The 23,686-nt window shown below is 38.6% G+C and overlaps 2 protein-coding genes across 2 annotated transcripts in view; both read left to right on the forward strand.

Annotated features, from left to right (window-relative positions):
* The first annotated feature begins 6,703 nt into the window (after positions 1-6,703).
* On the forward strand, positions 6,704-9,168 carry LOC138053307 (NLR family CARD domain-containing protein 4-like). The gene is made up of 2 exons (XM_068899959.1): positions 6,704-6,761; positions 7,967-9,168. Exons 1-2 carry the CDS (start codon positions 6,704-6,706, stop codon positions 9,166-9,168), a joined length of 1,260 nt encoding a protein of 419 aa, XP_068756060.1.
* Positions 9,169-11,948: 2,780 nt separating this feature from the next.
* Positions 11,949-23,686, forward strand: part of LOC138053308 (uncharacterized) — a 12,153-nt gene continuing 415 nt past the window's right edge. The window contains exons 1-8 of the mRNA XM_068899960.1: positions 11,949-12,006; positions 12,794-13,146; positions 15,398-15,967; positions 16,086-16,177; positions 16,856-17,105; positions 17,776-18,585; positions 19,793-19,832; positions 20,760-20,933. Of these exons, the coding sequence (XP_068756061.1) occupies positions 11,949-12,006; positions 12,794-13,146; positions 15,398-15,967; positions 16,086-16,177; positions 16,856-17,105; positions 17,776-18,585; positions 19,793-19,832; positions 20,760-20,933 (2,347 nt within the window). The remainder of the gene's footprint in view (positions 12,007-12,793; positions 13,147-15,397; positions 15,968-16,085; positions 16,178-16,855; positions 17,106-17,775; positions 18,586-19,792; positions 19,833-20,759; positions 20,934-23,686) is intronic.

Here is a 23,686-nt window from a genome sequence, read left to right on the forward strand (position 1 = left end):
GCTGAAATTTTGCACCAAAATTGAGGAGTAATTTGTCACCCATGTTGTTAACTTAATTAATATTGCAACAAAATACTCCATTATTCGGATAAAGATGTACTGTAGTGACATGGTTGGGCTGGTTTCAAAGCTGAAAAGACAGTACAAATTAAACATAGGAGACCTGCAACCCACTCAAGGTAGACACTTTAAATAAATGATTTTCTTGTCATGAGTTAGACGTGTTTGTTATTCAGGGTTATTTTTGGCAGTTAAAAGAAAAGGATTGAGAAGAAGGCAGCATTGCCACCAATTGAAGGTTACATGTACTTTCTACAGCTGAGAATTTAGCTACATGTAAGTGAGTTCATCAGTATTACCTAAACCTCTCTCACATGTTTCTTTAAAAACCATCATCAAATCTCTTCATTATTGGGTAAAATTTAAGAATCCGATCCCACCAACGCGTCGGCCAACGTGTCGGCCAATGCGTCGGCCAACGCGTCGGCCGACTGTCGGCCGACTGTCGGTCGACTGTCGGCCGACTGTCGGCCGACTGACGGTCGACTGTCGGCTGACGCGTGGGCCGCTGTATAAACTTTGGTGTCGGACGAAGCGTCGGTAGGGTGTCGGCCGACGTGTCGGTAGTGTGTTGGCGGCGGTGTCGGTGGGGTGGCGGTGGTGTGTCGGCCGACGCGTTGGTGGGATCGGATTCTTAAATTTTACCCATTATTATTTTAAATCACAATTTTGTGCCACCAGTGAATTCCTTACTGAACCAAGACTTATTCCTTCAATGTCTTATCATGTTGAATTTTACTAATGGACAGCATTTATAACACATTCATTCACATTCACTCATGGAACAACAATAAATTTCATTGAACTACTTGTATGATCAGACTGAATTTGAATTTCATTTGAATTTTCACTACAAAGATATTTTGTGGAATACATACTGTAGACGATATTACATGGCCGTGCAGAGATAGCTTAAGGAAATTTCTCTTCGATTGTTGAAAAGTATTTCACGAGTGAGCTCAGCAGACGAGTGAAATATTTTTCATCATGAGAAGAGAAATTTTGTATCTCCAAGCGGCCATGTAATATTCTATTTATTATATAAACACCAACCTCCAGAATGAAATACTAAATCGTTTCACAAAAAGCATCGAAAGGAGCCATTTATATTTTGTAACCATAGAAACGGTGATTTTTTCAGCTCAGCGGCAGGAATTTCTTCAATTTTTGCATTTCTTCTTCACTCGCAAGGAATTTGTTGAATAGTTTTCAGTTGTCTGAAGTTTCATTTTTCAGTTCAGCATTTTCTTGTTTCTCAGAGAAAGGTTTTACGTCAGCTTCAGAGAACTTCACGAATCTATTGCTCACCATTTTTCACTGACTGTTTGCGCAAACAACCACGCAAAGGCGGGAAATGACGTCATCGATGGATATGGAAAATACGCCACTCAGGTCCCAGATGTAGTTTCATATGAATTTTATGAGTGGTATATTTTCCAGTAAAACTATGCTGTCTATATAATAAGATGTACATGTAATAATCTATTTTACAATGATAATTTATTGTGTACATCAGAATGATTGATGATAAAATAGTCATATTGCCTAAATTAAATTGATTCTCACAATGGAAAATGATGTGGGTGAGTTTCTTTGATCCCATTCATGGGTTAAGAGAAATCCAAATGGCCCCATTCATGGGTTAAGAGAAATCCAAATGGCCCCATTCTATCCTTCCCTGGAGCACCTAACATTTTGTTTCAAGTTCATATCTAACGCCAGACGATTTTACGGGTCAATGTGGGACATCCTAGGGCGTTTGAGGTGTGAGTGGGTTAATGGTGTCCAAGATAAGTGAAGCAAATTAGCCGAAATTGTCTTTTCTGATATGGTACTCCTTTCCAGTCAATATTCAAACGGCTTTATTGTGTCATGCATCTATTCCATTTCTGTGCAGTAATTTTATTTCCTTTACATACATGTTCTTTTTTTAAATTTTGCTTTGATATAATTATTTTACGCCCCATGCCATTAATTTGAATGTACAGTAAGTAATAAAAGCACAATATTTTTTTTGTTCTCTTTATTTTATATGCATTCTATATGGATATTTTTCCATTCGTACCTTTTTTTTCCCTTCGAACTATGATTTTTTAAATTTCCATTCTAGTTACATGTACATATAAGTATGCACATGACCGCATTACCCATGATTCATGTGCCTGCCAAATTTAAAACAATAAGGCAGATGAAACTTTAAGAGATGCCAGCGATAGAGGCCTCTACAACTTCGTAGAGTCTCTTCGTATGCTGTTAATTGGTATCCAGAATATGAACACACAAGAGATGGCTGTTGATTACAATGTACTTCGAGGAAGCTAATTTGCACCTGGAAGATGCAATTTTAACTTTACAGTTGCTACTACGCAGTGTGGTGCATAGTGACGACTCTGTCCTTCAGGATTTCAAGATACATGTAATAATAGAAGCTGTTCTGACAAAAGTATGCTTCGTTTTTCGTGTAACAACAAAACAGAATGAGGAAAGACCTTTATTAGCTCCCTTGAAACAAGGGCGTCAAATTCATCCTTGACCTACAACCAAACTTACAGGAGGTGGAAGACCAGTCATCGTTGTCAAAAGAGAGGAGATTTAATTCTTAGACAAACTGCACTTCTCCTGGGTAAAAATTGCCAATTTGCTAGGTATCAGTGAAAAGTACTTTACGTCAAAGAAGATGGGAATTAAATTGGAATGATAACACCAAGAATGGGACAGCATTGTCAGGTGTGTAACACTCTACAGAGGTTATACCTATAACTAAAGTAGCTTCCTTGTTTATTGTAGCTTCAGTTATATTGGGGCTCCAGTGTTGGCTGGTGTTACTGAAAAACCTCTTTGATGTCATACCCATGGTCAACATATTGTATGGACCCCCAAATTCCTGTATCGTGTAAATTTACCAGGGGGAGCTCTCCATTGATTAACAAAAGTTAGAGGCTCGAACCCGAAAAGAGGTACCCCTCTCAGGCATCTGGTATGTAATTGAAGTGTACACACAGGTAGTTGCACCTTTGCATGATTTCATGTATGGGTAGGTATTAAATGGGGCTCATCAAAATACCTTGTACAGATCCACCAAACAGGTGATAATTATGATTCATTTTAAGTGGTTATTAAAGTAAGTTGTGACAGATGCTGTAGCCCTTCTGTTGATACAGTATGTGGACTTGGTGCCATTTTCTATGGACAAGGGTTTGGTCCTAGGGGAGGAGCCTGCTGGGGCAGTATACAGTAAGATTTTTGCTTCATCAGCTTGAAGATGCTGTAAAGATTGGACAACAAAGATTGCTTGGAGCCCTCAGAGCAGTTTACCGTAGGAAGTACTCAGTACCAACACCAAACACCATAGCACATACAGTGTACATGGAAATCACAAGCTAACCAGTGAGAGGTTTGTTGTGCATTGCTGTGTCGATGGGTATTCAAGGGTCATTGTATATACCACATTAGTTAACAGATAATATTCGAGAGGACACAGTGTTGGAACTGTTCATCAAAGGAGTGCGAAAATTTGGCTTACCCTCGAGAGTACGTTGTAAGTGATCTTGGATTGGAAAATGTTGGAGTGGCACAGTACTTGTTAGAAAATCGAGGACTGGACTGCGGAAGTATCATGACTGGAAGTTCTGTCCACAACTGCCGAGTCGAGTGAGTTTGCACTGAGATATTCACGCTAGTGTTCGTTGTTGTTTTGCCATCCTTAATGGAAGGGAAGACATCGGTCTTTGTGACCCATTAAACAAAGAGCACTTGTTTGCGTTGCACTGTGTTTACATGCCAAGGATAAATGGGGCATTGCAGCACTTTACTGGTCAGTGGAACAATCACCTTGTTTCTGGGGAACATCAGTTCTCCCCACTACAAATGTTCACTTCTGGTATTTTGAAAAACATGTACATGTACTCTGGATACTCTCGCATTGAGAGTATTATTAATCCAAATGAAATTCCGTTGTACGGACTTGATCCAGATGCACCTTTTCCATTAGGTAGGGGTTTCAATAACGTTTGCAGTAGATGACTGGGCTAATCAATGTAAGCAGCAGTCACTCTTATCTCTTACAAGGGTTTGAGTGAAAATCAAGGCAGAGTAGGTGGCGGTGAGAGACAAATTTCTGACAAACAGACGGCGATATACCACTGGTGACCGGCTTCAACCCCTGTTAGATGACGACTACCAGGTCACCTCACAGAACAACTGCAAATTTTGGGTGTCCCTTTTCACCCTTTGAATGATGATGGTGAATGTGATAGAACTCAATGTCTGAGGTGCATTGACTTAGAGTTCAATCAGCTCAACATACAACAATGATAAGAAACTTTCTTGAGATGAGGCCACTTTGGTGGCAAATACAGCGTACATGTGAAGACAGTTGTTCCTAGTATCCATCTAACCTGAAATTCGTTGTTGACATAGTGAAAACACTATCAATTTGAAAGTAGCACTACATGCACATGTACTTATTGTGACACTAGTAATCACTATCATTTTAATGTTTATGTTATGATGACTTATCGGCTGGGTAGCGTAGTTTGCCCTAAAAGACTACCAACTTCAGTGACAAATTAAAAATGTAAACAGCGTGAAATTTATTTTCTGCCTTGATACTGCCCTGCTCAGTACAACAAAACAATTGGATTTTACAACATCGAGAACTTTTAAGTTTTGAATGCAACAATACAGTTTATTATTGCAATGAAGCCTTCAGGTAACAATTTTACAGTATGGTATATAGGAGTCGACAAAATAATAATTTGTGTAATATTGATATCTGCAAATACACATCAAAAGCAGCAAACAATTTACAGCAATTGAGCATAATTATACATGTATCTATAGGAAATCTCCTTTAAAACAACTTGCCACAAACCTGACACAACACGGTCTTTGTTGGCAAAAGGCATATCACACAATATCCAATTCCCAGTAATCTGATTCGAGTATTGCACTGAACTCCTCCCTATTACATGTAGTTCGGGGAATGACTGTTAAGTCGATAGTAATTCTAAGACTGTATTACAAAAGTGTGGGCCATTGATCTATGGCCCAAACAACCAAGTTGCTAAAATGAACTTGGATTGCATCAAAAAGCATTACTGTAACTCCGATCTGACCCACTGATAAACCTCATGATAATTTCTGAGGAGCGCCAAGGCCTTTAGTGTATTTTTGAGAAACTTAGGCTATCCCTTTCTACATCACTCCACGGGTTTGCCTCTAGGCAACTTAGGATTTTGTTAGTGCATGGAATTACCAATTCATACATGTATCTTTTGGAAAGTGCTGTAAAATCAGGAAAACTAGGAAAGATATCCTTACTGCATCCCCTGCACCCGACCCCCCTAGATCTGCCCCTGCAAAGACTACAAATTGCACTCGCTCTACAGGCTCGTGCTATCTTGGTCGTCCTTGAAAAAATTTACAAGTGGTTATTTATTCCACATTGCATTCGGAATCACATGATTACCTACACAAAGCTCTTTGAATATTGACTGGAAAGGCATAACATATTCTAAGGTTAAAAAGCTCATTAACATGCTTTGGGATACTTTTTAGCCCCCCAAAAATAGGGTTCCATGGACTGGGTCCATAGAAGTGGTCCATGGACCCAGTCCAAAAGGGGGGTCCATGTTTTGTCCTATCCTAAATCTCACACTGCTTATCATATTAATTTTCGATTCTTAGTCCAGGATGTGATTTCCAGGTTTTTCTGAAGTAAATTAAAGAGTTATTGCAGTTATGTACCAAATCATGTATGATTTTGTTGTTATAAACAATATAAAGTAGTATATAATAATGATAAAAGAAGATAATGTGGTGTGTTTACGAAAGAACACCTTAATGACAGGATTATCCTCAAAGTTCAAAATTAAAGTGAAACAAGTAATAGTCAGTCTGAGACTGGATGTGGGTACAGTATTTACAAGATTGTGTTGAAACAAAACGAACTTGCAGTGGATTTCCCTTTCCCTTGAGACTTTCAAAGAGTTGTAACTGATGAAAGCCTAGGGGTTTGCCATTTAAGACATTTTGCCATGATTGTGTGTTTAGTAATTAAAGCAACAAAAGTTTGCCCAGACCAGTTCTAAACTGTTTTCACCAATATGTCTTTTGCGGCGACAAACAGAGTGGAATTTTTTTTTTTTTTCCTGTGATTGAAAAGGCTTAAATATGAGTCTCCATGCAACGATTTCCTTGTGAAAAAAAAAAAATTTAAAACCTAATACAACTGTACTCTTAAAAACCTAATGACGGTATGGGTATTGAACAATACCTACAAAAAGTACAAGTATTTTTTAAAGGGCAATTAAATTAAACTAGCTTTGACCAAAATTTGTCAATTTTTGTTGATGTTTGTGACAACCTTAAATCTTGAAAGTAAAAATTCCAAGTGGTTTAATAATGAAGTTGGCTTAATGTTCTACTCTTTTTACACATAAAGGGTAGTTAAGCAGGAAATTTCTAAAAGAATCCCATATACTTCATAGCATGATTATTCCTTTTTTCTTGACTGCTTATTTTATACTTTCATCATCTGGCATTTTCCATTATAATAATTGTTAATTTCTTAAATCTGCCATTCAGGTGTTTCCGGATTTTTTTTCTTTCAGATGCTTACAGTTTATGTCTTTAACCCATCATGGCCCTTTTCAAAAGAAACGCAAGAGAAGAAGAGAAAGAGTCTAAGCAACAGACAGGTAAAGTGGTCTAAACTGAAGCAAGTGTCAATCTGAACCTAAATTTATCTGACTGAGTCTAAGCTCTTTCAATTGAGGTTTTCTGGCAGGGGTTTCTTCAGATACTACTGGTGCACCCTTAACGTTTTGCCAATGAAGGACATCCATTTCATAGAGTCTTGCATAACAGCAAAACCTAGGAGATGTTCTTTTTATGTCAGTGGCAAACAGTCTCTAGTTTAGGTGCCTGCTGTCTAGAGGAATCCCCAAAAGGACCCATTAAATGGTTCACTGCTGCTCAGAGTTACTGTGCCAATCTTGTATTGTCTGCACTGTGTATGCGAATGCCACCTTTTAGTCATGTGCGGTTTGTTCATATGTGATTTTGACAGATGTTTTTGGCAATGAACAAAGTCAGCTCCTAGTTGCAAGCAAAAAGTTTCCATCTTCTTCCCAGCATTCTCATTAGACAAAAAGACAATTTGACCTTGTTGGAAATCAAAGTGCAAATAAAATTCATGCAATTGTAAAAATCAAATGTCCAAAACATTGCACTAAAAGTGTGGAGCAAAAATGAGCAATTTGTACAAATCAGCTTTTTTGCTCTGTCCAAGGTGGTTTTAAAATGGATTTATTATTTTATTTTAGTCCTCAAACCATTTCAATTTATTGGAATATATTATTATTTCTATTGTGTTCGTTTTCATTTTAGTTATTACCACTAAGAACTGTAATGTGCAAGCTTAAAACTCATCCATGCAGAAGGAATTTTGTGTGACAATTTTTTTATGAAAGCAAACATTTTGCTTATGTGGATAGGACAACAGAAACATTTAGAAACTCTGCTTGTTTTTGTACCTGGAATGATCCTTGTGGTGGTGATACATTGGAAAATAAGCCAAGAGGGCTTGCAAACCAGTGAAACCTCTAAATTCACTCACAAGATCAAATTTAACACACGAACAGTTATTTCTCATTTACAACGCTGACTCGCTTGCTTTTCAGCAAATATATTTGCCTCAGTACATTCTTGCAATTTCATGAAATTTCTGTTGCACATTTTATCCATGTGACCTATGAATCGTAATCTGAAGACGGATTAGCTCGGAAATCATTAAGCCAAGCTAAGAATAGTCCACCAGATGCAAAGGATGGATCTCGCTTTGAAATTGAAAAGGTGCGAATACAAGTCTGACCCCTGTTCTTGGTGTTTATATGTTTTGCAGCTAGTTCTTCACGGCAAAGTCATATCATACAATGGATAAGACAACTTTACCAAAAGCGTGCAGGGGTGGTTTTCTCATTTCCTTGGTGTAAAGGGTTCAGCTTCCAAGTAGAGAACATTTTCACCAGACTTAGGATAGTCGCAAAAGAAAAGACACGCGGAAGGCCTATGAAAGAAATCACCAACGTGACAGGTGTTTTTACATCACACGAAGATTGCCAACATCCACGGATTGTCCTGATTGAGGGTGACCCCAGCATGGGAAAGACGACCTACTGCCAAAAGCTGGCGTATGATTGGGCAACTAAACAAGACTGCGAATGGGACAAGTCTTTCCCAAGAGTAGAGGTGCTCCTACTCCTCAGATGTTGTGAAATTGATTCTAGCATCTGGGAAGCTATTGACGATCAAATTCTGCCGGAAGAAATTGACCCTGAGTTGAAAGAAACGTTTTTCCGTTTCGTGCGAGAAAACCCTTCTAAAGTCCTGTTAGTACTCGATGGGTTAGATGAGGCAGACCCTCAAAAATTGGCTGTGTACTTTAGTCTTATTCAAAGAAAGCTGCTCCCTGGTTGTCACATTGTTCTTACTTCTCGTCACGAAGCAGGAAGTAAAGTAAGGCCTTACTCGGACACACTATATGAGATTGTTGGATTTACGAGAAGTGATGCGGAGTGTTTTATAAGGAAGTATTTTCGACACGCAGGACAAATGGGGGAGAAGCTGATAAATGTACTGTGGCGTCCGTATGATGATGATCAGCAAATTGAATTGAATTTAGAAGAACTTACGAAAAGCCCTTTAAATACACTTCTTCTCTGTGTGGTTTTTGAGGGTTTTCGGGGTGTTCTACCAAAAAGGAGGGCATTGCTGTTCGTAGAGATTGTTATCTTCGTTTTGAGACAATACGAAATGAAGAACCACTTATCAAGTGTTTGTCAAGACTTTGTTCTTTCAAATTACAAGAAGGATCTGATGACCCTAGGGAGAATGGCACTGGAATCTCTTTACAAAGGAAAGCTCCATATTGAAGATATCGAAGGGAATTTCAAGGAAAGTCCGATCATTAAATTTGGCTTTCTTTCGATCCAGGCTGGCGGTAGCAAGAGAAGGCCTTGTTTCCGTTATAGTTTCTTTCACAAGACTTTGAAGAATTCTTTTCCAGTCTATATCTTGCATTTTCCATCCTTGATGGAGTCATAGACAAGAAATCAGTTCTGACCGACAAGAGATTCTTTGGTCAACTAAGACAAGTTTTCATCTTCATGAATGAAATCATAGCCTTGGAATCCGAAGATACATGTACTGAAGTTAAGCTTGCTTTCGTACTTGGAGACCCGGAGGACCGCAGAAGTTGTTCTTAACTTTTGACTTGATATAGGAATGTCAGCGTTTCTCGGAAAACCTTTATACTAAACTAGCTGATACATTGTAGCTTTGGAAGGAATCTTGAGTTAACTGAAATTGATTTGTCAATTTTATTTTAAAATACTTTGCCTGGCCGCTTTTCTACGCTTTCACAGGCCTTCACAGCAAACATCTCCCTTATTTCTTTGGATTTGTCTTGCAACTCCATTGATGATAAGGGGTTACTTCTCTTTCCGAGGTCCTCGCAGTGAACACGTCCCTAACCATTTTGTACATGTAGTTGTCTGACAACCCCATTAGTGATTAGGGGACTACTTCCCTTTCTCAGGTCCTCGCAGTAAACACCTCCCTAGCCTCTTTGGATTTGTCTGACAACTCCATTGGTGGCGAGGGTGGTAATTCACTTTCCCAGACCCTCACAGTAAACACCTCCCTTGCTACTTTGTATTTGGACGGCAACCACATTGATGATGTGGATCGGCTATTTCCATTGCTAGTCGCACTTACTGTACAGTAAACACCTCTCACATCCTTTTGACCTTTTCAAGATGTCCATGTAAGCATCAGGCATGCTCAATCACAAGAGATAAAGAGTGGTTTTCCAACGGAGACCCCACCAGGGCATCAAGTTCCTATTTTTTCCTATTTTTTGGCCTGCTTCCTATTTTCTCCTATTTTTTTGAAGAAATTCCTATTTTTTCCTATTTTTTAGGTCTTTCTTAGTGCAGGGGAATATTTTGAAATATTTGAGATAAAATTCTCAATGAAATTGGTAAATTCTTCAAAAAAAAGAAAGCTTTCTGTCAAAAATGCGGAGGATTTATAGCCTGTGTGAATGATGACCTTCTGAAATTCATGCCCACACTTTGTCAGTGTTTTCCTCTTTGTTTTCGAATAATAGTTGTTTTATTAATATGCCATCTCTTTAAAGACATTTGCATCTTTTTCTTTATTGTAATATTCTATTCCAAGAAAATTCAAATACTGTATTTTTCAGCCGTATACATTTTGTGACTGCTGTTAGAGTGGTAACCATGACAAACAACTGTCAACAAAGTGTTACTACTGTAGGCACAACGATGCTTGACTCTGCTCAGCGCAAACGAAATGATGTAATGAAATACTTAGAGAATATAGGAGATAGGTGAAAAGAGGAATTGTTGATTGAAAAACAGCCTCAACTGTTGGACAAACTTTAGCCTTGCCGTCAATGACAAGCACTACCCAAAAAAATAAGGGCAAAGCTAAGGTTACCCAGTGTGCTAAAAGTGCCAAAAAAAATAGTAAGCTTTAGACTTTTTTTGGTTACGGATAGTCTTTGTTGGCTTTTATTTTATGTAAGACATTTGGTAACTTTGAACTTTGATATGTTATTAACAGTTTGCAAGAAAAAATATTCTTGCTGCTTACATGTATCTTTCTCAGTTTCCAACAACATGGCTTCTGATAGGATGCGGAAAAAAATTAAAGATTACGCGGAAATTTTTGGCCATATTATGCATAAACATGCGTTGCTTTTGCGAAAATTACACCACATTATGCGGAAATTTAAGCAATTTATAAAACTAACAATTAGGCCCGTCCAATGTATTTACATGCTTACGGTAAATCCGTAATCGAAATTGCAACCAATACAATCGCATTTGTGACTGAATTTTTGCCCTTTGTGATTAAAATACATGGAGGAGTCACCAATTTGCGACCAGCTTTCACCGTTGAAATAAAAGGGTTAGCAGTTGGGATTTTGCCGCAACTTTTGGTAAAATAAATAAAGCGATAAAAAATTATTTTGTTTCTCGTCATGAATTTTGTTTCAATTTGGAGATAATGGAGCAAAATTGTAATACCTTTGGAGCGCGATCCATTCCCTCGATCATTGACTTAGGGTGCGTTCGATTGACCGTTCCTATTCCGGAATAAGAATACGTGGAGTGATGATTTAAAACGGTATGTCTGGCGCTTTTGAAGCAACGAGGATAATAAAGATATGTTTAAAATAGCATTTTAGAAGGTGTTTGATAATTTTAATGTGAATCTCCGTAAAAACGAAGGATTTCTAACTTCTATTCCATGTATTCCTATTCCGGAATACGGTCAATCGAACGCGCCCTTAGTTTCTTATCAGTCACGTCATTTGCTGAAGTGTAACTGTTTCTCGTCCAATGGGAAGCATTGTAGGAACAAAAACTAGTGTCCAGGCTCATTGGCGAAAAAATGCGCGGAAACTGCTTACGATCTTTCTTACGAACTTTCATCTTGCGAACGAAATGGTGTGTTTTCTTCAATGTTCAGGAAAATAAGTGTTTCAAAACAGTCAATTTCTTTGGCTTTTATGTTTTTGAGGATGTTAAGGAGCTGCTGTATGACTAATATCGGGTATTTCTTCTGTTTTTTGCGGAAAATATCAGAATTATGCGGAAGATGCAGATTTCCGTGAATTATGCGGATCCGCATCGCCGCATCCTGTCAGATGCCATGCAATAGTTAACACCTGTGGACTTAAAGTAATGTATGTGATTTGGCATGTGAAGGACAAGTTTTCCTTAGTAACAAGTTTTAACACTTGTTTCTATGAAGGACGCATGCCATCTTGCCTGTTAGATATTAAATAAAGCATGGGATTATGGAACAGAGCTGCTCTTGGCTTTGTTAAGAGGATAGAGTTCAAGGAAGGTTTCCTATTTTTTCCTATTTTGGGATGAGAATTCCTATTGTTTTCCTATTTTTTGGCCATTGTCTTTCCTATTTTCCTATTTTTTGAGTGTCATTTGTCACTTGACGCCCTGCCCCAGTTGACACAAATGTGATAGTGTCGAGATAAGTTAAAGGGAAAGCATGTACATGTACACTTTTGGTTGCTTTCCCTGCTTTTCGTGGCATAAAAAACTCTTGTGCTTAAGCTCCCTAGTCATCTATCACTGAATGGTAATATGTTTGTAAACTTGGATCAAACTTCTCAAAATAACATGTGTTCTCTCTGTTACACCATTGCCAACCTCTGGAATTCATTACCCACTCATGTTAAGCGAATCACTCCTGTTTATAGATTTTGTCAGAATATTAGGAATTCTATGATTGAAGGTTGTAACATTGTTGTTAATTCTTAGGTAGTTACTAAATATTTTAACTTAAATTCTTACTAGTTTGTGCATAAAGTACTTTTAATCTAAACAATGTTAATTTTATTGCTGTTCCTTTTGGTCATATTTTTGTTTAGGGTCATGTACACACCCTTTGACACCTACGTTCTTGTGAAATGCCGGACCAATGTTAGCTCAGGTCATCTAGACCTAGTTTGATGGCTTAGCTCCCACGAGTTCACTGTAGTTCATTAGTAGAGCATGGCAGTTATTATACTGTAGGTTCTAATCCTTTGAAAAGTGTTTGGATTTCTTTTCGTATGCCCAAGTCATCAATCGATGAATACCCGTTTCTTCAGTCAGGTTTTGTTCTTTTACAGATTCATCTGTTCCACTGGAAATTCAAGCCCGGGGCTCAAAGGCTGTGGATGCTTTTCAGAAGGCCATGCGAACTGGGAAGGTCAAAGTTTATCGTGGGCGTCTCATGCTTCTTGGACAGGACCGTGCAGGCAAAACAAGCCTGAAGAAATCTCTGCTCGGTTTGCCTTTTGACCCTAGGCAAGAGAGTACTGTTGGAGTTGAAGTTGATCCATCGACATGTGAAATTGAAATGGATCAACTCATAAACTGGACTCCAAGTGAACGAAAGGAGCTCGAGGAATCCGAGTTTGGGGAAGAAATAGCAAGACTAATTGCTAAAGATTTGGCCCAAACTGAAGCAGACAAGAGAAATGTGAGTCTGCTGCAGTGTCACAATTGGACCAGGTCCAGTTTTCGATATACATGTAATTACCTAATCAAGTGAGACCTTACGTAACTTTATTCCACACAATATTGTGTACTGGTTATGGTTTTAAAAAGAAATAATGGAAACTTTTTTTTACTTTGAATACAGTTGTGAGTCTCTCTACGTATAGGCAGATTACAACTGGCTATACTCGAAATTGAGTGATATTCTTGTATATTGTATTTATATACAAATGAATAAAAAAAAACAAAAATTAAAGTTTTATTAAGTCTGGGCTATCCCAAATCTTATTTCTACGACAGAAGATAAAAAAATGTCGCTCTAATGGCTAGATTTATCATTTTTTGATTATAAAGTGCTGTTGCTCTTTGTCAATGCCAATATCATTCATCATTTCTAAGATGTACATGTGGAGCATTCGTTGGAGAAAACACCAAAGGAGCTCATGGAAAAGTTTACAAATTTAACACATCTGTAGTTACTTCTCATGTCTTTGACCAAGTGCACTGCATTGTTTTTAAGGTTAGGGTTATTGTATAATTACTGAAGGTTTTACCTTGTTTAAAAAAACTTTAAAGCGCCACTACGATGAAAATTTTGCATGTTTTTTTTTTTTAGATTTTGAAAATATATGTACTAAAAAGGTATCAAGCCAAATTTTATCTCAAAATACCAACTGAAAGTATTATTGTAACGTAGTTTTTCTGTTTTCGCTGTCCGCCAATACTCGAACGACAAATGACCGTGAGCGAGGAAAAGGGTTGGGTCTAGCTGGATCGCCTGGGGTCTGACGTCATATGCGCAACACTTAAAATAAACGCGGCTAATTTCCCATGCCGTCTATGAGATGTGAGAGATCGCCGAGTTGCGTTTTGCTGATATTATATACATTACTCCTTGATCAGCTTGTTCGCTTTGTCAAACGCCCACGAAGCGATGCGCGTATGACGTCACGAGCCAAGTCTTGCGTGAAGACTGCTTACAAAATATCGCAGGCTTCTCCAATGCCGTCCGAGTAATGGCGGACAGATTTTTAACGGTTTTTGGCTGGCTATTTCCCGACTTATCTCACTTCTATCGTTCCAAATTTAAATGCATTGTATTATTTTGAACATATTGACTTAATTGACGTTGAAAAAATTCGAAAAGAAAACCAAAAAGTTTCGTCGTAGTGGCACTTTAAACAATAGAAAAAAAATACACCAAGTACCTACCAATATCATTGCCACCGCACCGGCATTAGAAAAGACAGTTAAGGTGGCTCAAACCGGTTTTAACACTTTCAAGAGACTTTGTTATTAGAAGGATTGACACTACAACACTTTATCACGTAGCGACAATGTTATGGTACCATGCATCAATTATTGGTGAACAAGATGCAGTCGTTTTTGTGACGTAACAAGTTACCACGGCAACAGAAAAGCCTTGCAAAAACACCTTATATTTTGGCTTCATTAAATTTTCTATTTTCAATTATTCAAGGTGGCTCTGAATCCGCTCCACAGAATTTTTTTAAACTTTGCAGAAAGTTTCATTCTTGCATGCTGATTACATTTCAGAAACAAAATATGGGGGTCACCGAGGTCGTTTTTGAGATGTGGGCAGCTAAAGCCAAAATATGGGGTGTTTTTGCCGGGCTTTCCTATTACCACGGTAACTGTTTACGTCACAAAAATGACCGAATCTTTTTCAGCAATAAAAAGTGTTTGATATGGTACCATAACATTGCTGTTAAGCGATTAAGTGTTGTAGAGTCAATCCTTCTGGTAAGAACGTTTCAAGTGTTGAAACTGGTTTGAGCCACCTTAAATTCTTTTCATTTTAGCCAATTTTGGAGGGCCATGTGGCACCATTAATCGAATGCAGCTTCATAGATTTGTATCCTTTGTTGCTGGATCATGTGGAATTTTCTCAGATTTGACTGCAATTGAACGCGATATACCGCAGTTCACAGATTGGACAATAATTATTAGTACACTTTGTTTCCTTACTGCACATGTTCTTGAGGCGTGGTACATTACATACACAAAGGAAGAGGAAACAGAAAGATAGTATGGATACTGTAGGTCTCAATAGCTGCATACGTGAAATACTGCCTTAAAAATGAACGATCTTAATGACTTTTCTTACTGCAAGAGGAACTAGTTTTCAAGATGAGGACAGTCATAATTGATTTGTCTGACCACCAGCCTCTTTCACAATGAAACATCTAAATCACCACTTTCCTTTCCGGCAGAAGAGCAGCCTTGAAGAAGAGGTTGAGGACCAAGAAAACCTGGAGCTGCCGTCAAATGAGGTTGAATTATGGTCTTATATGGACCAAAAGAGCGAGATTGCCGTGGAGGTGGGAAAATCCAAGGATGAAGGGCCAGTAGAGAAAAGCAACGAATTAGAGTTAAATATCGATACTACGACCATGTCAAGTAATGTCACTGACCTAGTTGTGCGTTACTTGCAAGATCTCCGACTGATAGATGACGTCAAAAGAAAAGAAGTGATCTTAACTCTGTGGGATTTTGCCGGTCAACATCTTTATTATGCTGCACATTCCGTGTTTCTTTCTCAGCGAGCAGTTTACGTCTTGGTGTATAATCTCAATAAAGACTTGTTGGCGGAAGCAGAGCACCGTTGCAAACAGGGAACTACTGAGATTTTGTTGGATAATTTTAACAATGAAAGCAATTTAGATAATTTATTGTCATGGTTGGTTTCGGTGCACAGTATTCGATCCGTTGCTGTTGATACTTACAAAAAGCTCGAGAATGAAAATAAGAAGTTGCGGTATCTCCGACCTCCAGTGATTATCGTAGGAACGCATGCCGATCAGCCTTTTGAAGACCACGGAAAAGCGCATCAAAGATAGAATTTTAGGCAAAGAGTACGCGAAGCATGTCATAACGACATATTTTGCTGTTAACAACAAGGCTAAGAACGACGAAGGCGTCGAAAAGTTGCGGCAGAAAATCATGGAAGTGTTAAACAATGAGCCATACATGGGTGAAGAGGTGCCGCTTAGGTCAGTATGGTGTCGATCTTTTTTCTTTGATTTTGCTAATCTCGGAATAGGGAATAAAAATCTCCATTACCATTACCAAAAGTCGCTGTCTTTTTTCTTCAGATTTCGAAAGTGTTCGAGTTTCTATCATTCGCCGAGACGGTTTTAAGGTTTGGTGAAATTTCCAGTCAGACTTTTGACGATGTGGGCATTTTTTTTTTGTTTTACTTTGCGACCACTACTTCTCGTGTTCAGAATTGATGGTTTAAGCTTAAAAGAGCTACATCAAGGAAAAAGGACGTCAGTTAATCTTTAGTAATGGCCTGCGCGTAGTGTAGGGGATATCGCTCCCGCATTGCATCTCAGTGCTCCGGGTTCGAATCCCAACTCGTGCGCTCCAAAGTTGACTCAGCTTTCCATCCATTCGTGATGGGTAGGATGAGTACCAGTATTAGTGGGGACAAGTTGTGCGTGCGACAGGATTGGAATAGTCGCCACCCTTGCCGTAAATGACACTAGAAGCTGAAAAAAACGGAGGGGCCTTCGACTTCCGTAGGCCTCTTGTCTTTTCGTTCCCTTATATGACAATCACTAGGACTATTAAAGACAAAGCAGACCATTATTGAGTGCCATAACGAAACACATCTTTCAATAATTTAAGTTCCCTTCATCATTCTTGCGTCTCATTGTTATTCGCAGGTGGTTCCATTTTGAAAAAGTTGTGGAAGCTCTTGTGGCCAAGTCGATGTACCACATGGACCTTGATCAGCTTCTCCCTGTCATTAAACAAGTTTGCCGTATCGATGACGAGGACGAAACAACAGCCATGCTTAATTTCTATCATGACCTTGGTGTGATTGTGAAGCATGGGCGGACTGTGGTGTTACAGGCCCAGTGGTTGATCGACCTATTCAAGCAATTAATCACTGTTCCGCCTTATGAAGAGGCTGTAAGTGAATTTTGTTATTTAGGCATTACTAATCTATGCCCAACGGAATCAAAGCAATCTACGTAAGTTTTTTTTTTTTGTCAGTGCGCTTGCAGTCTCCGTTTTCCTTTAAGGCCCGACAACTGCCGTGCTGAGCTAGCAAAACGCCAACAGACCACACTATAATTATACGAGGGTAAGGCGTGTCGAGTTACTGACTGGCTGGCAATTGAAATTGAAATCAGTCTACGAGTTGTTAAGAAAATACAGAAAAAATATCCAAGTTGCACTTTGTCTTTCTATACTTTTCCAGTGATTGTCGAAGAATACTGGATTTCGACCAGTCTTCTGGCATTGCCAAAGAACCGTCTGGCTTCTCAAAGTTGTCTTGCCCGTTAAAGTTTAAGTTTCATGTAGCATTTGCATTGTTCTGTTTACTTGATTGTCAATTGTTTGGCCACGTATGTTGTGTTCTTGGATGAGAAGAAGATCCTCTGGACCTGTGGAAAATCATGATTTTAGTTTCCGTAAACGCTAGCGTTTAATATGAATATTGTATAGAAGCAAGCATGATATTTTGCTTGTTATGCTGTACTCCTTCCTCTTTGCCACTGAGACGCAAACGTGTGCATGTTCTTTGTCTTTTTATGGCCCATCCTCATGGTAATTGCCTTTTCCGTCATACTTTTAGGATCCTTTGTACGTGAATTGTTGGGAAGAACTCCAAGATAAAGGCATTCTAAGGACACCTCTGGTAGATGATGTTTTTTCCGATTTTATTAAGAAAGGCCACCTAAAACAGGATATCCTTGAAATGATGGAGCTGTATGGATTAATCGCCAAATTTTCCTCAGGGATGCCGACTTCAGAAAGCAAAGAAGAGCCAGTCTACTTCGTACCAACACAGTTAAGATCATCACCATCCGAGCTTTGCGAGATTAAGCCGTCCGAACGCGACCCATGTCCACTCTTTGTGCATTTTCTCGATGGTTTTGTACCGCATGGGCTCTTTCCACAGTTTGTGTCAAAATGCATCAGTTGGTGCTCCGAAAATGGGTTCAAGGAAGAACCTACACTGCGTAATAATGGAGCCAGGTTTTGTCTTGGAAAGCAGATCATACTCGCCCTGATTTGCAGAAAACGTTTCATCAAGGTTGTTTTAAAGAGGTGTCAGTCTCCACTGGAACCGTCATCGAGCAATGCTTCAAATAAAATGGCTGTCAAAGTTCGCACTTTCATCGAGAGAACTTTAGATGGCTTCTCACAGGACCTTCCTTGGCTAAGTAATCTTCGATATGAGTTAAGTGTGGCATGTACGCATTGCCTGCAAAGTGGCCACATGTTTTCTCAGCATAGGTCTCGGAGATTTGGCCAAGACGATTCCCTTCATCTTCTCAAGGTACTACCTTGTGGAGAGGTGGTCAGTTGCGCGGAGAATTTTTCGGATGAAATGGTTACAGCTCCAGGATTGGAGAAGTGGTTTGAACTTCAATATTCTCAGGTAAATGTAGTCTCTCAAATTCACTGAAGTGTAATTTTAAAATGTTGACGTGATTTTTTAATCAACCAACCAATCAATCAATCAATCAATCAATCGTTAAGAAAATATGTGCAGAGTTGTCAGCAGTATGAATGTAACAACTTTCGTAGCCGGTTAAGTTGTTCGAATTTAAATCTGTTGCACATTCTGTTTTTATTAAAATTCGGTTATTTTCTTTTAAGTGGAAACAGACTTCAAACGAGATTTGAGGACAAATTACGATGAATGATCATTTTCTGCGCATAACATGAGCATTTTTTTTACAATACTTTTAATATCGGTAAAATGATGTCTGTTATTTAACAATTAGACCCGTAGCCCGCAAGGGCTACGGATCAATAGCCCATGAGGCCATAGCTAATCTAGGGACTGGTTATGAAACCCTGGGGGTTTCAAAAGCAGGAACAATACAGTCGCATTTAGATGTTGAACCGACCGTGACCCTGCACAATCTTTTGTTTTTGGTTCGCAAGTTAATTTCGAATAAATTAGTCGAAACTTTTGATTGGTTATCCTGCCGAAAAACGCGTGTTTTTGTCGGGTTTTGTGCAGGGTCAAGGCCAAAAAAGCGAACAAAAACATGAAACAAAGAAACTTGTCGAGTTTCATAACCAGCCTTCATCTATTAACTATGATGAGGCGAAGCCGAATGGGCAAGTGACCCGTGGCCCTTGAAGGCGAATGGTCTAATTGTTTTAGTATCAAATAACTAGACGGACAGAAAAGGCAATAATAAAGTTAGCAAATGCAAGTTGAAGAAATATTTATTTGGGAATAAAACAAAAGAAAGCGTCACGCTTTTCGCTATTCGAGGACTATTACTTATTGTCCTTGTAGTGTTGCCAATGGGCCATTTCCGAGTTCGTGTCTGCCTCCTCTTCAAAGCGAGTTTAAGTGCGAAGTTTTTGTGATGGTAATTAGTTTTACTTTACATATGAATGAAAACTAATTTTCATGAGAAGAAGTTCGCACTTAGACTCGCTTTGAAGAGAAGGCAGACATGAACTCGGAAATGGCCCATTAAAATGCAGGATTTGCATTAGTCCACTGTTTCGGTGATACTAATAATATTTAGCTCCCTTAAAATGAAAGGATTTATTAGTTCACCGGCAACAAATCTGATGTCATTGGCGTGTCCTGAAAGATAGAGATTTCTTTTTAATTGCAGAACGAGGAGCGAGAAATGGACATGTCTTCGGAGGCAGTAGGTACGCCAAGCCTAAGTCCATTTTTGGTCATTGCCCCTTGCATTGTAAGGTAGTGGAAAGGTTCCCCAGTTCGTTGAGGTGGGGTAACTTGCATTTCAAAATCAGTGCCAAGTGACCTAAACGTTTTATCTATTTGTGGAGTTTGTGAATTTTGTGCGATGAAAGGCATAAATTGAGGAGGCAATTGTCAATAGCCCATTCGGCCTTCGAATGCCTCATGGCCTTCGCTATTGACTCAGAGCCCATTCGGGCTCGAGGAATAATTGTTAAATAACTTTTGGAATCTTGGCACACAATTGTTACAGTTCCCGCCACAATTTCATAGCATTTCACTGCTAATACTTTCATCAACACATTCATTGTAGATATTTTCATTTATTCATTTTGCTATTACACCACACTGGGACGCCATTACATTTACATTTTTAGCTGAAGAAAATTGCAGTAGTAACCGAAACGTCCTATTTTTTTTTTTTTTTTTTACTTTTAAAAGTTATTGTCAACTCTTGTTAAGTAATTTTTAACAATGCCTGGCTACAACCCAAACATTTTTAAGATGTTGCTTGCTCGGTTCTACCAGTCGGGGTGACTGTGAATGAAATCAGTTATGTAGCAGCTTTCGCAACCTGGTATTGTTTGGGTTTAGTCATTGTTTCAATTGTTTAATCGTTTGTTTTTGGCTTGGGTATCGAGCCAATCGCATTATTCGTTACGAGAGCTGCTACATGAGTTAATGAAATCAGATCAAATTTTGTGTTTTCATGCCGAAACATCCGGGGCAAACCTCTCGGATTGGAGTAGAGAAGGAACAAACTCAAACCATATATGACGCTGACTCCAAGAATCGCACTGACGTAGATAAATGTCCTTGCCGATGAGCTAACCCTGCTCACCATTGAACCTACTCTCATTGCTTTTACCCTTCAGATTTGGACTTACGTTTTCCATGTAAGTCTGGTACTCCTTCAACCGATGATCTTTCTTACATTGCCGAAAAGCTTGGTACTTCATGGAAGCGGGTTGGCCGACGTCTCCGTGTCCCAGAGCATGTATTGGATCAAATTCAACATGACAACACTGAACTCTCTGAAAAAGGCTTCCGTGAGTATAGGCGTTTAGGAGAAGACGCCAAAATCAATTCATCAAAATTTAAAATGCACTTGCGTAGTGACCAGAGCCACTGTTTTAGTCAAATAGCCAATAGACCTTTTTGCAGATAGGGCGGTCATTTTGATTTCTATTGTTTCAAATAGCTAGTATGGGATGCCCAGAGGGAAAATACATATTAATTTGCCCCCTGAGAATCCCATTATGTCTTTGGAAACAATAGAAATCAAATTGGCTGCCGTATCTGCAAAAAGGTCTATTGTTCCTGGGGGTCTTGTTGTCCCTTAGTTTCCTAATAGGTCAGGGACGTGCAACTACTGAAATTCATTGCATTCCCAGATCAGATGAGATATCAGCTCCGATAAGGCCAGATAATTTATTTAACTCAACTCAAACAACAAAAAAGTACAGAATAAAAACTTGAGATTTACAAACAAAAACTATGAATAAAGGAAATTTGGTACAAATATCTGGATAATGAGTGAGTTGGGATCATCCAAGTGGCAGAGGCTAATGAACCCAACAAAACAGAAAAAGAGAAAACAAAAATACATACAAGGTGAACACAGAGAAAATTTCTTTCTTTAGGATAAAAAATATTTCTTCCTACGCAAGGCTAGTAATAAAGGAGTATAAGAATGAAGCATAGAGTTCTTGACGGTGTTACGAAATAGTGAAAGAGAATTTGACTTAGTAACAGATGAGGGCAAAGAATTCCAAAGACGAGAGCCAGTGAATTTTGACGAACGTAAACCATATTGGGTAGTGTTAACAGAAGTGACATAAAGATGGCCATCACAAGACTGACGAGTGGAGTACTAGTGAACAGAAGAGGCGAAAGTAAAATATTTATTAAAAGATGAAGGTAATAGTCTGTGTGACCATTGATAAACAAAAGAGAGAACCTGTAATTTGATGATTTCGTTAATGTCAAGTAAGTTGAGAGATTTAAAGTGTACCTAAACTCAAATATTTTTCGTTACTAATACAAATCTCCCCATCCAAAGGAAACATATGTCCCCATTTTTACCGAGAATTTCACTTTTTCTGTGCCGTGCAAGCCACGTTATGAAATTTAGCAGTAATTTGTACCCACGACCGTGATGGGAGAGGCGCGAGTCTATTCTCGATTTACGTCACAAACTGTTTTGCATTCCTGTTTTCAAAGAAATTTTGCATTGCAAAACAGTTTGTGACGTAAAATCGAGAATAGACCCATTGCTCTCACATCACGGTCGTGGGTACAAATTACTGCTAAATTTCATAACTTTGCGCGTCTTGCCCGACAGATAAAGCGCAATTCTGAGGTAAGATTGGTGAAACGGTGTTGATTTTGATGGGGAGATTAATATTGTAGACGAAAAATATTTGACTTTAGGTGCACTTTAAAGAGGGATGCAGAATAGGATCTTGGTTCGGACAAGGTTGCAATTCTTATTGCTTTCTTTTGGATAACAAGTACGCAATGGTCTTAGAAACGAGGGAAATGTTAAGCCCCAAACATGAACACCATAGAGAAGAAAAGGAGAAATAAGAGAGTAGCAGAGCACAATAACAATATCTTGGTTGACAAAATGTCTCACTTTTGATAAGATAGCCACGGTCTTGGATAGTTTGAGACAATGTTCATTAATGTGCTTTTTCCATGTTAGATTTACATTAAAAATTATACTTAAGTACTTAGCCGAGTCAACGTGTTTAATACATTCACCATCAATTTTAATGCAAAAAGACCGGTCAGGTTTAAGTTTGTTTGAGTTAAAGAGGATAAGATTAGTTTTTGAGATACTAAGCGCTATGCGATTGCACTTCATCCAGTCAGCAACAGATTTGAGTTCTTGATTTAGAGTTAGTTCAAGTTGGTTAAGGTCTCTACTGGAGAGATAAAGGTTAGTATCATCAGCAAATAAGTGAAATGTTAGTAGGCTTAAGGAGTATGGCAGGTCGTTTACATATAGTAAGAATAAAAGGAGACCTAGAATGGAGCACCACTAGTTACTGGCTGAGAAATTGAGTTATGACCATTAACACATGCATATAACAGTCTGGGGGATAGATAAGATTCAAACAATTCAAGTGCATTACCTCTTATTCCATAATGGTTGAGCTTAGTTAATAGGATTCTGTGATTGACCGTATCAAAGGCATTTTTTCAAATCAGCGAATGTACCACAACCAAATTCGTTAATATCAATGGACTGGCGAATAGATTCAGTGATCGAAATAAGCGCATGCGTAGTAGAAAAATGTTCCCTAAAACCAGACTGAAGTGCATAGAGGATCTTAAATTTTTCCACATATTTATAGAGACGATGATAAAAGCTTTTTCAAATATTTTACCGAAATTACAGAGGACAGAGATGGGTCTGTAATTATCTTTATTAAGTCTTGAGCCTTTCATAAAGATAGGAGTAATCCTTGCTAATTTCAATTTATCAGGGAAATTACCATTAGTAAAGGAGTCGTTAACTAGAAAAGCCAGAGGCACAGATATATAATCTAGTGAAGCTTTTTGAAACCATTAAGAGATTATATGTTTTAAAAAACATTGACAGGCAGACTGTAAGGAGCGGAAGACTTATTAGCACTCATACTGCCAACAAAACTCCAGATTTCATGTGAAGTGACAGGAGACAGAAAGATAGACTCAGGGTAGTTAGCCCTAAGGTATTGTACAGTGAGGTTAAACAAGAGCAGGAAATAAAAATTATTATCATGATAGCCGTACGGTAGAACAATTGTCACCG

Source organism: Montipora capricornis, chromosome 6 (assembly GCF_036669925.1).
Source record: "Montipora capricornis isolate CH-2021 chromosome 6, ASM3666992v2, whole genome shotgun sequence".
NCBI classification, from domain to species: Eukaryota; Metazoa; Cnidaria; class Anthozoa; order Scleractinia; family Acroporidae; genus Montipora; species Montipora capricornis.

What these genes read in the sequence shown, in the direction of transcription:
- LOC138053307 (XM_068899959.1), top strand. Translation starts at nt 6,704, where the DNA reads ATGGCCCTTTTCAAAAGAAACGCAAGAGAAGAAGAGAAAGAGTCTAAG. An exon ending in AGAGTCTAAGCAACAGACAG is followed by an intron (nt 6,762 to 7,966) that starts GTAAAGTGGTCT and finishes TATGTTTTGCAG; the next exon opens with CTAGTTCTTCACGGCAAAGT.